The sequence below is a fragment of the Silurus meridionalis genome, chromosome 4, assembly GCF_014805685.1.
Source record: "Silurus meridionalis isolate SWU-2019-XX chromosome 4, ASM1480568v1, whole genome shotgun sequence".
NCBI classification, from domain to species: domain Eukaryota; kingdom Metazoa; phylum Chordata; class Actinopteri; order Siluriformes; family Siluridae; genus Silurus; species Silurus meridionalis.
In genome coordinates, this window is record NC_060887.1 from 36,676,305 (window position 1) to 36,693,445 (window position 17,141).

Here is a 17,141-nt window from a genome sequence, read left to right on the forward strand (position 1 = left end):
CACATTGACTACGCTAAAATATAGCGTACAGTATTGTCTCCTAGAAGATACACTACAATGGTTGCTGAAATGTGAGGGGTTCACTCACTTTTCTCTGTATATACAGTAGAAAATCGGGAACTTTCCCATTAGCTAGAAGCATGTCACACGTTTTTACACCTATATCCGAAATATTTTGTCGATGTTTGTTACTGATCGTTTTTGTACACATGTTCCATGTTCCAGGTTTGTGTTAAGTTTCATTGGGTTTGTATTGTACGAGGGTGCTTTATTAAATCATTTTGCATTTGCATTCGTCTTCGCTTTCATCACATGCAAAAACCTAATGGACAGTATTAATAAATGTTTTTGTTGTTTTCTGATCTGACAAATGCAACTGAATAAAATGTATTTATCTGTGGATTGATTAAATGTTTCTATTTTGTAGCTGATTTTGCAGTACTTGACATCATTATATTAGACATCATTATCCACTAAAAAGATTTTATATGTTATATATTATAATATATAATATAATAGCATTATATATACTATTTGATTATGCTAAGCAGCAATAATATTAAATGTTAAATTGAATGTGTGAAATTAAGTGTGGAGTTTTGAGAAAGATCAAGTAAATATATAAAATATAGAAAGTGGTGTGAGCAGTAGGGTTAATGTACAGTAAGGTCCAGCACACATGCTTACAGTAAATGTTTTCTCGTCACATGATTTGAATTATACACTGCTTTTGTTCTCCTGAAAGTCATGGAGGTTAAACACAACGGCTCGGCCGCAGGCACTGACGTCTCAGCAGGAGAAAAAACCCACATCAAGCATTTGACATCAAATAAAGTCAGATTTCTCCCTGAGGCTTGAGACTGCATCGATGTAGATTTATTCCAGACATGTTAGCGCTATAAAGATAACGCTAATGTCTAATCCAATCGTTTTTAAAAGCAGCAGAATATCAAAGCAATCATTAACACTGTCAATGATCATCTAGGGGAAAAATCCAAATGTACAATTTATATCAAACCAACAATAATATCACACAACAGGCTCTGAGTTACTGATGTAACAATAATAATAATAATAATAATAATAATAATAATAATAATAATAATAATAACAACCATAATAACAATTATGGTTGTTATTATTTTTGTTATTATTATTGTTACTATTATTATTATTTAATATTAATTATTTTAATTTTCTTTTATTTCTTTTTATTTTCTTTTACTATTTAATTTTATTCTCGTATACAATTTGATTAGTATCTTTTTTTTTATATTTGTTTTTCATCAAAAGGTTATAATAATATCACCCAATGGGCCCTAATTTATTATATTTTATTAATGTTTTATTTATTCATTAATTTATTTTAACTGTTATTTTACATTTAATTTTTTTTAACAAAAATGTTGATCAAAAATAATTTCTCACAATGGTCCTTTGCTTAAAATAATAATAATAATAATAATAATAATAATAATAATAATAATAATAATAATAATAACGATTATTATTGTTATTATTATTGAGATTTTCCAGCAACTGCATATCCCAAATTTTTTTATTTTCATTTAGTTTATTATTAGCAATTTTCCCTGCATAACAATTGATCAAAAAATAGCAATGTCACGATTGTCTCCTTTAACAGCTAGACGTAAAGTTTCTAGTTCCTGTATATAATAAAAGTAACACACTTCCCCTCCGTGAAGGTGTGTATATATTAGTAGATGGTTTAGTAAGAAATAAATAATGGTTCGACATTTTCTGCTCAGTGGTAAATAATGTTATTACACTTTGTGGGTACAGGAATTGTGTTGATGATTTATAGTGTTTGATGTAAGCAGTGAATGCAGAGCTGACCTTTCAACTCCATTGAGTTTCCATCGGTGTTTCCGGGACATGAGCAGACTCCCTCCCCAGGCACCCTGCAGACAAAACCCAGGAGGTTAACACACTCCAGCACATGGATAACAAGACTCTGTTAAACACAGAGAACAACTTAACTCCCAAATGTGCTGAAGGTCACAGCGTGCATTTCACTGCCTGCCCACAGCTCTGGAGTGTTTCAGTACAAACCACAGCTGCCTGGTATTACAAAATGTGCATATACAGTATATATCACAGTTCCTATTGGTTGCGCTGGTGGCCCTATTACAACACTGAGTCAAACAGTCTTACTCTACTCTATCTTCAGGAGAGAGTACAGTAAGAGTGTAGTGGAGGTGAGGAGATGGAGGAGAAAGAAAAATTCTGGAGTGAATTAGATAAGGTGGTAGAAGGAATGAATGATTGGTGATTGGGGCAGACTATAATGGGTATGTAGGTGAAGGGAACAAAGGTGATGAGGAGGTGATGGGTAGGTATGGTCTTAAGGAGAGAAATGTGGAAGTGCAAATCCTAATACTTTTGTCCATATACTGCATTTATCCGACTTTTCCAGGTGAACCTGCTATAGAGTTTGGGAGCTCGATTACAAATATACAATATTTTATATCAAGAACGTCTAAAAATCCAGACCAACTGAATGAGTGTGGAAGATGACTGTGATTGGCAATAATTAGAATTTTGCAAAGAATTTGTTTTTGAAGAATTTTCTGAGATATTTTAGTAAAAAGTACAATATTCATGGTTTTGAATGGAAAATGTATAAGATATGAGGGTTCAGATATTTTACCTCTCGCACGTTCAGACAGAAACAATTTAAAAGTGTCTAATATACAAAATATATAAGTGCCACCATCTGATGATTTGTGCTGACTGTAATGTGCAATGTGTGTGTGTGTGTGTGTGTGTGTGTGTGTGTGTGTGTGAGTGTGTGTCAGTCACAATTGCTGAAATGGCCACAGGCTAAAAAGAACCATTGCTATTAATGTCTTCAGCCTCCAGAGTATAGAACACACACACACACACACACACACACACACACACACACGCACGCACACACACACACACACACACGTACACACACAATAAGAGTAATAGCTAGTAATTTGTAGCTATTAAATTCAATTATTCCTTTCAGATGAGTCATTTATAACGTTCAATTCACCTAAAATTAAACGTTGAAGTAAAAGAACATTTTTATTTGTAATAAAGAAAATTATTTATTTTAAAAAGCAGCATTTGATCATGTACACTGACGGAGAAGCAATAATTTCAAAAATAAATAACGTGAAAATTAAGAATTATAATACATATATTTACATATATGTACACACACATACACACAGACACACATAAAAATAAAAAATAAATAAAATATATGTATAATCAATTTGACAAATATTATTAGAGATAAAGATGTTCTATTACTTAATCGTTTAATTTGAGGTGAAATAAACGTTATAAATTACTCATCTGAAAGGAATAATTGAATTTAATAACTACAAATTACTAGCTATTGCTCTTATTATATATGTGTGTGTGTGTGTGTGTGTGTGTGTGTTATATACTCTGGAGGCTGAAGACATTAATATATATATATATATATATATATATATATATATATATATATATATATATATATATATATATATATATATATATATATATATATATTTCTTTTTTTCTTTTGTATTTTGATTTAATGTAACAGTACATGTATTCGTATTAAAATATTCCGGTACAGGGCTTTTGGTGTACCGAGAACAGGTACCGAATGCAATCCTTTATATGTGCGGAGCAGAGTTAAAATCTGAGTTTCTTCAGGAACATATTAAGTGGCGGACCGCACTTTTGTTTAGTCTCTGCCTCGCACTTTAAGCAAATTTTTTAATTTTTTTATTATTAAACTTGAAAGCACACAACAATGCCAGGGGTATAAAAATGAAAATGAAAACGCTAGAAAGTGGCAAGTGGCTAATGCTAGTGATAGATCTTTATTACACAAATAGAGTCTAACAAATGTAAAAAAACTAGACCACCAGGGAACCGGAGTCTAACAAATGTAAACTTTTTAATTTAAATTTAAATTTAATTAATTTTATTCTATCAATTTAATTTGTAAAAATGTACTTACTTAATTGAATCAATATAATAAAAAGTATATTACAATAATTTGATTTATTCAATTGTATTTTTATAAAATAATATAAAATATTATTTTATATATTATTTAACCAAGGAGCCATTTTATATATTGTATTATATTTTAAATTTTATAAAATTGTTATATATTTTATTGTATTTATGATCTCACATCAGAATGTCATCACACAATTACCACATCAACTCACAATCACTGTCAGTGCACAATCATCACATAATCATCCTATCACAAAAAAGTCATTACATGATCTTACATTTCCCCACATCAGCTTTGTACTCACATCCACATGCATCCAAATGTTATACTTCTTACAGATGTCTGAGATTGCAATCAGAGGATCAAATGCTCCATACACTGTAGTTCCAGCTGTAGCGCTTACAAAGAATGGTACATAACCCTAAGAAAAGATCCGAACAGATCAGAATATTACACAGCTAGAAAATAGAGAACATTAAAGAAAATATAATGAAAAAAGGAAGGATAATAATTAAGGAAAAAAAAATCAAATGAGATAGAATGAAGTAATATTAATATTATAATAATAATGAATATGATACAGATTGATTTGAACTGAATAGAAGAAAATAGAATAAAAGAAAAGAATAAGCTGTAAAGGTCAGACAAAGTGCAAACTGATGAATCAGATTTATACATTTGTTATGGGTGTGTGAGTGTGTGTGTGTGTGTTTGATTGAAAGTGTGTGTGTGTTTGTTTGTGCGTGTCAGACTTTCATTACCTTCTGCTTGGCCTCCACTATCCTCCTCTCTAGGTCAGAAGGGATCAGTTTTCCTCTGTCAGAGACAAAAGCACCACTTTACGGTTGGATCCATGTGTGATTGTCATTACTGCATGTGCGAGTGTGTGTTCCTCAGTTCTCCAGCCATACACACAAACACAGCATTATGGAATATCCAGACTCACCTCTCATCAGCTTTGATACATATCACGCTCTCTGTTCCTATTCCAAGAGCTGCAGCTCCCTTCTTGATGGAGAAATGACTCTGAAATGAAGAACAGAGTATTTCAGTCAGAAGTTAGATGGATTTAACTGAGGACTAAGGACTGAGCTAAAATAAACAAAATGACCAAATTAAGCAAATGAAATGAGAAATGTTATTTGTATTGAAATTGAGATTATCTGTTATTACAGAGCAACAGAGCTTTAGAGCCTACAAAAAGGTGGGTACCACAAGTCAAGAAAAAGGAAAGAGTAAAGCAAATAGAAAGATTTTTGATTCAGTAAGTGAGAAAAAAATTGAAAGAAAGAAAGAAAGAAAGAAAGAAAGAAAGAAAGAAAGAAAGAAAGAAAGAAAGAAAGAAAGTCAATAAAAAGAGCCTGTATAACAATAGAATTCAATGATGATTGCAAGAAACCATAAAACAGAATACAATTAAAAAGACTGACAACAAAAACTAAAAAAAAATGTACAATTATGTATGGAAGAAATGACAAAATATTATAAAATGGAATGATTAAACAATGGATTAATAGAATAAAACAGAATAGAACCGAAATAACCTATATTAGGTGTAGAATATAAAAAAATAAAACACAAAAAAATTCATAGACTTTTTTTGAATTTTGAATAGAACAAAAACAAATTGTAGCAAGAATAGAATAGAATTATAAAAAAAGTCAATTATACAATCGAATGAAAGAAAAATGAAAGAAAAATACACCAGAAAAGAAAAGGAAAATAGAAAATAAAAGAAATGAAAAGAAAAACTATTTAATGTATAGAATATGTTCAAATTAAAAAAAATTTAAATAAACAAACTGACAACTGAATTTATTTTAAGTATAGAAAGTTACAAATGAGAATTTTTAGATAGAATAGAATAGAATAGAATAGAAATATGGTATAGAATACAATGATGAAAGAACAAAACAATACATAAGAATGTAAAAACAGAATGATTAAAAAAAGCATAGTATAGAACAGAAACACATTACAGTGTATTTAAATGATAAGCAAATAGAAATATGATAGAATTTAATGAATAAAAAAGTATAAAAAATATAATATAATAAAAAAAAATACAATAAAAAATACAATAAAATACAATAAAATAAACAAAGGTTTAATTCAATTAAATTTGGGAAATAAATATATATATAAATAATGATTATATGAGCTAATGATCTGTAGTTAAAAAAAAAAAAATAGCTTCTTCATCTAGCTAACTGAATACATTCTGCTTTTCAGCTCACCACGGTTTTAAAGAGTAGCTATTTGAATTACCATAGCTAACTTGTCTGGTTATTCTCCTGAGATCATTCTCATCAAAAAAATATATTTGTTTATTGATTGAAACACTGTCTACATGTAATAAGTGTCTTAGCAAAGTGCTGTAAATGTTAAAGTATCTGCTGAACTAAAGATCAAGAGTAGTTTTTTCTGCGATATTTCACAGCAGTATTAATAAAGAAAGAGCTAATAAAGTGGTGTAACTCAGATTATAGAGACCATTACACAAAATAGAGCTGTCCTCCATTACACTGGTGTGAAAAGCAAGCACTAGCAAGTGCATGCAATATGAAAAAAAATCAGCAGCTCAACCTGATGCTCTGAATGGTCAAAATAACAACAGAAATAATTGAGAAGACAGGATAAAATGGCCGTACATGCTCAGATGTGAAGGCCACCAGCTTGGGCACTGATGACATCCCTTTTTCTTTGACTTCAGGAAACATCTTGTAGCGAGCCAGCAACATGGCGTACATGTTGGAAATGGCACCACCTGCAGGAAGATGAAGCATTTCAAAAACAAGCCTGCACCCGGTCACCATCCTAACCGACTGCACGATTCTCCATGGCTTATGGTTGTCATGCTAAGAGCGAGTCTTACATATTAACGACGTCCTGTAGCACTACAGCGATTAGGGAAACAGAGCGTGAAATGTTGTTTGCATTACATTAGTGTCCACACGATGGACGCAGGCTTGTAAGCGCTTCTGTTTGCCTGTACAAACGACTGCAATGCCCTCAATTGCATCATGTTAATGTTGGTCCTTGTTTAAAGTTGAGCTCCCTGCAAGCCTACGCTCGACTCAACCACGATCCATCAAGATGCGAGAAGATGTACATGAAGAAGCGCGTGTCCTGAAGGTGTGGTAGTGCAACGAACAACTGAGTCACTGCGAGTCTGCAAAAGCTTGTATTGTATAAGACTTAGATTTGGGTTAAAGTCTGTAACAGACACCGTCATTATAGAGTTTCTTCAAGATTCGGTCATTCAAGCCTTAAGAAACAGCATTATGACAAATCATATAAATCTTAGATTAGATCTTCTAATCATGTAAAGTTCTTCTAATCATATAAGGTTCTTCTAACAATAAATCTGGTGAAACAGCTTCAGAAACATTCATCAGAAAATAATCTCACATTCTTTAATGTATGCTTTATATTTTATTATCACCACTAATGATTTTGATGCTTGTAGTTCCATGAGATTGCTGTCATCCTACGCCATAATCTAATTAGGGGATTTTTGATGCCACCGTAGTTCACACAGAGGGACTTCAATCCAAAATGTTGAATTATTGGGATATACAGATAGAAAATGACACATTTACACTGATTTTGCCAGATGATTTTGCCAGATGTCCTTTTACAGTTCTGTACAGGTACCCCATCATAAGTTGAGACATTTCCTAGCCTACCAACTGTAATATTGTAATGGGTTAATAATTTAACAATAATAAAATTTTACCGTAATATATAATGTTACAGTATATATGTATGACAGCGGGAGCATCAGTTATTAGGAAAGCAGTCATCATAATCAAAGACCATAGTAAACTCCAGCACAGCCTAAAAAAACAAACACACACACACAAAATACTCTAAATATGCATTTTTACTCTAGATATTATTGATAACCCGATATTATTGTTGACCTCATTGGAACAGCAGACTCTTGCCCACAATCCTAAAATTGTGCCGATGGAACATTTCATGTTATAAGAACAAGCACCGTCTAACCTCTTTAGCCTACTAAACATCTCTATGTTAGTAATGTAACCCTGGTTCCATGAGGGAACGAGTCAACAACGCCTTATGAACGAGAGTTCAATCATGCCAGACTGACCAGTCCCTGCCTAGTGTGAATGGACATAGATAGGTCGAAGGACTGAGGGGCCAGGATTGGCACTAAGGTTAAGGCTAAAAACCTGACAAGGTCAGTGGGGTGGACCAGCCCGCAGCGTTGCAGATGTCTTAGAGAGAAACTCCAGAGGACAAAGACTTAAAAGCTGCCACACTCCGGGTCGAGTGAGCTCTGACCCCAAAAGGAGCAGGGCAACCAGAGGACTCGTAGGAGGAGGAAATGGGATTCACAACCAATTTGCTGAGTACAGTTGCTCAGACTTTCTCCACAGACATTCTGTAGATGTATATGTCCAGTGCTCACCCCGGACACAGTTGGTTCAGCATTTCCTGGTCTGGGGCCTGGAAAAAAGGAGTAGAAGAATGCCTGGAGAATAACAGGTTGTGGGCTGACCGAGGGTACCTTGGAAACATACCCAAGCCTTAACCCCAGCTCCCTCATGTAGGCAAGAATGACATCTCGATGCCGGACTGCCGGACTGCCAGCTGTTCCGATTGAGCCAGTATTAACCAATTGTTGATATAATCTAAAATGCAGACGCCCTGAAGTCTCGGGGTCAGTGCCGCATTCACACTTTGTGAAAGTGCGGGGTGAGAGGGCAAGATGAAATGGAAGGACCTGGTATTGGTAAGCTTCGTCCCCAAAAGCAAACCTCAGGAACTTCCTATGTTTCATGACCAGAGCCTGCTCAGGCCCCACCAGGGTGGGATACACCCTGTTGAACCGGAGCGGATGAGACTCACAGGACACATCAAGACACATTTGTCAGATTGCTAGATAGTCTGTAAAGGGACTTGGTCTCTCAATACTGACCTCTGGCGTGCTTAGAGCCGGAGCTACGCCCCAGTGCAGCTCTAGGGGCCTCCTGAGAGGTGGCGAACCATCCAAGTCTGCTGCTGTACCAGGCATAAACAGTGAGGGCAGTGTGGCAGGGTTAACTGACCAGCTCCCCTGAGGGCACCGGTAGGGGTGAGCACCCTATACTGAGGTGCACATCACCCCTTCCCAGGGGAGTCCCCGGATTGTCCTGGACTTTTTGGCTGAAGCTTCTCTATTGAAGGTGCAGGGTTTTAGCTTTGAGCATTGCACAGAATCCTTAGCAGGGGTGGGAGTCGCAACGCTCTGCATTTTGCACCTCATGATGCCGGAAGTGCAGGGTTGTGTTTCGTTATATTCTATTTTTTTTAAAGGTGGGCCGAATAAGGCTTCACCCAAGACCTGGACACCTCGGTAAACGTCACAAAAAAAAGAAGGGGCAGACCCCGGTGTGGAGGCAGAAAGCGCTCGTCAAGCTTACTGGATGGGTGAGCCTGATACTAACTGGCCGGCCATTTATTTATTTATTTTAATAACTTAAAAAAATATATATATATTTTGTTATCTATATCAAGCATATAGCTTTATTTTATTCTTAGATCCTGACCTAGTTCTAATACCATAAGGAAATGTTTCTAATGCAGAAACTTCTCCTGGTTCTCTGCTCGATGTTTGAAATGTTAAAGCTGATTTATCAACAATACACCCATAATTCTATATCAATATCTGTAAAAGAGCTTAATCATACCTGGTGAGAAGATGCCATCTCCACGACCATCTTCCCAACCAATGATTTCTCTCATCTTCTTCAGCGTGACGTATTCCAGCAGGACGAACACAGGAGCCACCTCATAAGTAAACCTGTAAATTACACCAAATCACATTTACAACAAGGGAAGTGGATGTCCTTAAACAGTGACTTACATTTATTACATTCATACATATTAGCAGTTGAATGGTTAAGAGCCTTGTTCAAGTCCCAGCAGTAACAATGTGGTCGTACTGGGATTTGAACTTGTGACTTTCTCAGCAGAAGTTCAACACCTTAAGCCCTGAGATACCGCTTTTCACATTTTACATCAAAGTGCATCCTATTACATCATGACATCACTTTGTCTCCCATCACATCCCACCACATTCCATCATATCCATCACATCATATCACTTCACATCCCACCACATATTATTCCATTCTATCACATCTCATCACACCACCTCACACCCCATACTATTAAATCACTTTACATACCATCCTATCTCATCCCATCCCATCCCATCCCATCCCATCCCATCCCATCCCATCCCATCACATCATCCTATTCAATCCCATCCCATTTCATCATCCCATCACACCACATCCCATCCCATCTTATCCAGTCACATCACACCACATCACATATTATCCCATTCCTTCACAACATCACCTTACATCCCAGCTCATCCCATCCCATCCCATCACACCACATCACATTTTCAATTTAATTCATTTTTATTTGTATTGCACTTTTAACAATGAACATTGTCTCAAAGCAGCTTTACACAGATAATGTGGTGATAAAAATGAAAAAGATGTTCTTTATAAGTGTAAGTTTGTCCCTGATGAGCGAGCCGGTGGTGACTGTGGCAGGGAAAAACCATCCTCGTCTGGGTTGCACTGAATGTCCATTAATTACATATAAACAATGTTGAGGTGCAGTGATAGTGATCAGAAGCACACTGTAGTCCTGAGTCTGTGTAGCAGACTGTTGACATTTACTACAGTCCAAATCCATCCACAAAGCTCTTTTATTATCCCATTCCTTCACATGGCATCACTTCACATCCCATCCTATCACAGCCATGACTTATTAATACCAGAAGGAACTTTTTAAGTCATTGGACCCACAAATCATCAAAGTAATGACTTAACATAACATGATGAATGATGTTATAACAAACAATGTATTAAAAAAATCTTTTGAGTCTTTAAAATGGTGTGTGTATGAAGTACAAAATGTTATGGATACCATCACAAGTTATTATTAATTACTATATAGAATGTATTTTTTCCACAAACAATTTGTGGAAATAATTTATACTGTACAATGATTTTTAAAATGTAATATATATATATATATATATACACAAATAAATTTAGCCACACCTATAAAAATCTATAAAAGGCCTTTTAGTGTGTCGGTGCCTTTTAAGGATGCCATGAATTACCATATTTTTCGGACTATAAGCCGATACGTTTTTCCCACGTTTTGAACCCCGCGGCTTAAACAACGAAGCGGTATATATGGATTTTTCCTGGGTTTTTCCTGGTTTCACAAACTTTAAGCCAAAAAACTGAACCCCATAACATTAGACCAATGAAATTTCTGAACGGAAACAAAAAAACGCACCTCACCTGTGTTCTGAGCTGCACGGCATCGGGAGAAAAAACTTCCATCGGGTGATTATTAAACATACAACGATGCCAAAAGATAAACTCCCGAGAGAAATAGTTGTGAAAGGAAGGAGGAAGACAGTGAACTATGACTTTCTTGTTCGGCTACTGTTTAGATACAAGCCGTTGTAACGCGTTGAGTCTGGGTCATGAGAGAGCTGGCTTCTGGCAGGCTATTCCCAAAATACCGTTATGCTCCTAAAGGAATCGCAACATATTTCACCCGTTACATCGTGTAACGTGTCTTTAGTTAAAACCTGTGTAAAGTACATTAGTGTAGACTTATAGACAGGTGCAGCTTATTAATGTTAAAAAATAAAAATATTTGTAAAATTCAGTGGCTTATAAATGGGTGCGCTTTATAGTCCGGAAATTACGGTATGTCCTAACATGTTGCTATAGAAAAGATAACGATTAATATAACACAATTAAACACTGAATTGTGAAGCTGCTTTCAGTTTCGACCAATAAGAATCCAGAATCCAACTATGTTAAAAAAAAAAAAATCTTTTATTTATATATAATTAAACTGTGATTTTAATTCCCATTGGAATCTTCTCTTCTGAATCCTCGTCATAGGAGAGTTATGAAATATGGTGAGGGGTGATGTCTAAGAAAGGTTCTTTATCATGTAGGAACTCACATGTTGGTGTTGGCGGTGGACGTGAGCCAGTCTGCAGCGAGGCCGACCATGTCTAGTCCGGTGGAGAGTTGGTTGAAGTACCTGGGGTGAGCTAGAAATAACAAGATCAATGAGAATAAAATTAAATGATCAAATCCCTTCATGGTCCTTCTTATTTTTAAAATCTGCTTTTCACTGACTGCCACATTTCTACTGAAGGTCATGCAAAACACACTGCAGCTTCTCAATGTCCACCTAAGTGAGTAAGTCCACCATACATGCATCCAGGTCTATAAATCTCCATAAAGATCAAAGCTTATAGAGAGCTGAAAGATAAATTAACCAAAAAACTGAAAAAGCATAATGTGCATTTCCTACTGTTTAAGGGGTGCCAATAATATTTCCAGGTCTGCGGCTTTTAACAATTTCCTTCAAGTTATTGAAATGGTGTGAAATCGAAAATAAATGTGCATTTGTTCATTTTAATATATTGATTATATGATTTGGAATTAAGCCAGCAGTCTGGGTTTGCATTAGTTAATCTACTTCAACCTGGAAAAGTCTGAAATGAACATTGGAAAGGGATGTTTTCTGAATCATTAGTAAATTGATCAATACGTCAATATGATGTAAATAAATTGAAATGAATACACTGCTAATAGTCTCTAAACATGTTCTAATGGTTTTAAGCACAACCAGTCCAACCATTTTATTACCAAAGCAATAAATCCATCAATCCATCCATTTACCCTTCTATCCACCTCTAATCTATCTACCATCCACCATTTATCCATCCACCATGCAATCATTAATCATCCAGCCATCATCCATCCATTAATTTTTCCATCCATCCATCCATCCATCCATCCATCCATCCATCCATCCATCCATCCATCTATCCATCCATCTATCCATCCATTCACATTCAATCCATCCATTTACCCATCTATCCACCTTTAATCCATCTACCATCCACCATTCATCTATCCACCATGCATCCATCATTCATCCATCATCCATCCATTCATCCATCCATCCACATTCAATCCATCCATTTACCCATCTATCCACCTTTAATCCATATACCATCCACCATTCATCTATCAACCATGCATCCATCATTCATCCATCATCCATCCATCCACCCATCCATCCATCCATGCAATTATCCATCCATATTTAATCCATCCATTTACCCATCTATCCACCTTTATTCAATCTACCATCCACCATTCATCTATCCACCATGCATCCATCATTCATCCATCATCCATCCATTCATCCATTCATCCACATTCAATCCATCCATTTACCCATTTATCCACCTTTAATTTCATCTACCAGCCACTATTCATCTATCCACCATGCATCCATAATTCATCCAGCCACCATCCATCCATCAATTTATCCATCAATTTATCCATCAATTTATCCATCAATTTATCCATCCATCCATCCATCCATCCATCCATCCATCCATCCATCCATCCATCTACCTCTACTCCAGCCGTACATACATCTCCATGATCAAAAGCACACATTAAAAACCTTTAGAGGTGACCTTCTCCCCCTCACCTGTTTTGATGGCGTATTTGAGGGTGGCGCGGCAGCTGATTAGAATATCATCCAGGGTCTCGGGTTCATCCGACAGCTCCCAGTTATTCCTCTGCAGCAGCTCGTTGGGGTAATGGAAGTCTATCACCTTGGTCGATCTGTCGAAAGACTCCATGATGTAAGCCAGCAAAATGTCCACCACCTCCTGCAAGAAGGTCATCGTCTTCAGGTCGCCGTCTAACGCGGGGAGAAGATCTTGGGGGGGAGACACACAAACAAATTTATAAACAAACAAACACGCAAAAATGAATGTGTGACACGTGGAAACATTTCCGTTTTCCGGAGAAGAAATTTCCGTGTAACCTTCAGGAGACACACTGAAGGTCAGACGGAGCTTTTTACACTGACAAGCGAGAAGATATGAAGAGAAGAGAGCAGGAGATCACCTTCTTAAACATACCCTTATAAATAACCCCGAGTAAATTATACCGCAATTTATACATTTATCAACATTTTCCCGCATTTCACGTTAATATAATAATCCGAATCAATATTCAGAATCAAAATACAGCGAATTAATCAACAATAAACAAATCGGATGAACAAAAATAAATAAATAAAAAATACAAACAACACGACTATGTAACAATATAACAGATCGCTATTTGTTTTTTGAAGAAAATAATTATATATATATTTAATTTCATAAATTATATTCGAAATAAATGAAACGATTAATTTTGAGCAGCAAAACAAACATGCGAGTATTTAAAATAAAATAAATAATAATATTTTAATAATATGATTATTCTGATTATATTACTCATTAAATTATTGTAATTTATATTATATTAATAATTTTCTATTAAATTGCCATTTTTTTGTTTTGTTTTGGTAGTTTTCTTTACAGTAATAATAATAATATAATGTTTGTGTTTATTTTTTTATCATATTAATATAATATTTATATGTTATAATAATAGTAATAATGATATTCATGTGTTGTGTTATATAAATTTTTTGTTACTTTTAATTTTACAAAATTTTAATGAATTCAATTGAAATGTAGCTTGATAATAAAAACACAGACTGGAGAGAAGATTTGGGGGAAAATTCCGCTGAAACGAATGTTTTATGCGGGCGTGTGTGTGTGTGTGTGTGTGTGTGTGTGTGTGTGTGTGTGTGTGTGTGTGTGTGTGTAAATACCTGTAGAATAGAGCTCGGAGAAGCCCAGGTTGGTTTTGGAGCAGCTGCAGGGTTTGGTGATGCAGTTGCAGTTCTCCACATGGCGTTTCTCAGCACCATCCGGGCTTTTCTCCACCTCCCCCACATTCAACAACGCTTACAGTGGGAATAAACATAAATAAAAATATAATAATAATAATAATAATAATAATAATAATAATAATAATAATAATAATAATAATTATTATTATTATTATTATTAATATTATTATAATTATGCGTCATTTTGGTCGATTCTTAAATGAAACGGTTTACATGTATCTACCCGAGATCATTTCTTCCCTTCTTTCTCTTTCTCTTTTTTATTCTCTCTTTCTCCTGTTAATTTTTTACTGAAGTGAAATATTAATATTTGCTCGTGCACTAATCATTTACACGCGCCCTGAATTATCACAGATTTAGTCTTTAGTCACACACACACACACACACACACACACACACACACACACACACACTAACGCGCGCGCGCCAAGCATGCATATTTATATTAATTGAAAAAAAGAATTACATAATAATAATAACACTATATATATAATAATGTGTGTGTATATGTGTGTATGTATGTATGTATGTGTGTATATGTGTGTGTGTGTGTGTGTGTGTGTGTGTGTGTGTGTGTGTGTGTTTCATTTCACTTGAACTCACCACATAATTTGGATCCGATGCCTCCGGTGAATTTCTGGGCAGCCGCTTGGCACCAGGCTCTGGCTGTGACATTTCCACACACACACACACACACACACACACACACACACACACACACACACACACACTGCACACTGAATTTTTAAAGGTCATTCAGTGTTAAACATTTGTGTTACAGGTAAATAAAAGTGTGTGAGAAAAAAAACAATAATATCGGAATGTAAACCCGTGAAATAAATCAGAGATGAAAACATTGTGTGTGTGAAGAATTTTCTCCATCATCCTCATCCTCATCCTCCTTCTCATCATCATCATCATTATTATTATGATCATTATTATTATGTTATTATTATTATATTATTATTCTTTTTTTTGGTCATTATCATTATTATCATATTATCACATGCGCCTGATGTTATTATTGTTGATGATAATAATGATGATGATGATGATGATGATGGTGATGATTTTCTCCTGACATTCACATCATCATTATGACCACTGTTGGTGATGGAGGATCATGAAGGACGGTGTTCTTACCAGTGATGGGGCTCTGACCGCCGCTGTCTCCGCCGTTTTCTGCGCCCAGAGACCAAAATCCTGGTGAAGCCATGACGCAGGAGGAACGAAAAAAAAAACCGCAATAAAATAAATTCAATCTCCAGCGTTTATATGATCCTTCAAAAAGTCTCTACGACGCGCGGAGACGAGCAGCAGCCATCCAGACTGTGGAGAAGGAAAAAGATCCGAAGGACGAGTGAAGGAGAAAGTGAGAGAAAAAGAGGGGAAAAATAAAAATAAAAGAATGAAGATAAAATAAAAATAAAACGGGTCTCGGTGGTTCCAGTGCGTCTTCTCCTCTCTTCTCCTCTCTTCTCCTCTCTTCCCCTCTGTCCGGCTGTAGGGAGCCGCACGCGCCCGGGTGGATGGATAGATGGATAGACGGATGCTCGCTCTCTCTCTCTCTCTCTCTCTCTCTCTCTCTCTCTCTTTCTCCCTCTTTCTCTTCCTTTCCCCCTCCCTCTCCTCTCTCTCTCTCTCTCTCTTTCTCCCACTCTTTCTCTTCCTTTCCCCTCCTCTCTCTCTCTCTCTCTCTCTCTTTCTCCCACTCTTTCTCTTCCTTTCCCCTCCTCCTCTCTCTCTCTCTCTCCCTCTCTCGTGTCCTTTTTAGTGTCACGCTCCAAAAAAAAAAAAAAATTATTCTCTCTGACGCAATTTCGGAATCCGCATTCAGCAGCAAATCATCATCATCATCATCATCATCATCATCATCATCATCATCACCATCATCACCATCACCACCATCATCACCATCACCACCTGCACCAGCGCGCGTCCTCACAGTCCCCGGGCGCGGGCGCGTTCAGCGGTAAGAGCGCGGCGCTGCTGCACGCCGGCGTCACGTCACCGTGGAGGTTCCAGAGCCAACAGGGGGTTTAATCACACATTATTATTATTATTATTATTATTATATTATTATTATTATTATTATTATTATTATTATTATTATTATCATTATCATTATTATTATTATTATTTCATTTTTACATATTTGTCGTTTTTCGAGAGAAACCAAGAAAAAAAATCTGGTCGTTAATTAATTCATTTATTTATTTTTGACCAAATATTTCCACATTCTCTCTCTCTCTCTCTCTCTCTCTCTCTCTCTATC

The 17,141-nt window shown here is 35.7% G+C and overlaps 1 protein-coding gene across 1 annotated transcript in view; it reads right to left on the reverse strand.

Moving 5' to 3' along the window:
* The window catches only part of gad2 (glutamate decarboxylase 2), a 26,628-nt gene extending 10,175 nt beyond the window's left edge, over positions 1 to 16,453 (reverse strand). Inside the window, exons 1-11 of the mRNA XM_046847993.1 lie at positions 16,010 to 16,453; positions 15,470 to 15,532; positions 14,786 to 14,920; positions 13,601 to 13,834; positions 12,047 to 12,137; positions 9,721 to 9,833; positions 6,673 to 6,788; positions 4,968 to 5,047; positions 4,783 to 4,837; positions 4,326 to 4,442; positions 1,858 to 1,922 (exon numbers count right to left, since the gene is read on the reverse strand). Coding sequence (XP_046703949.1) covers positions 1,858 to 1,922; positions 4,326 to 4,442; positions 4,783 to 4,837; positions 4,968 to 5,047; positions 6,673 to 6,788; positions 9,721 to 9,833; positions 12,047 to 12,137; positions 13,601 to 13,834; positions 14,786 to 14,920; positions 15,470 to 15,532; positions 16,010 to 16,082 — 1,142 coding nt within the window. The 5' untranslated portion in view covers positions 16,083 to 16,453. The remainder of the gene's footprint in view (positions 1 to 1,857; positions 1,923 to 4,325; positions 4,443 to 4,782; positions 4,838 to 4,967; positions 5,048 to 6,672; positions 6,789 to 9,720; positions 9,834 to 12,046; positions 12,138 to 13,600; positions 13,835 to 14,785; positions 14,921 to 15,469; positions 15,533 to 16,009) is intronic.
* Between the last annotated feature and the right edge of the window lie 688 nt (positions 16,454 to 17,141).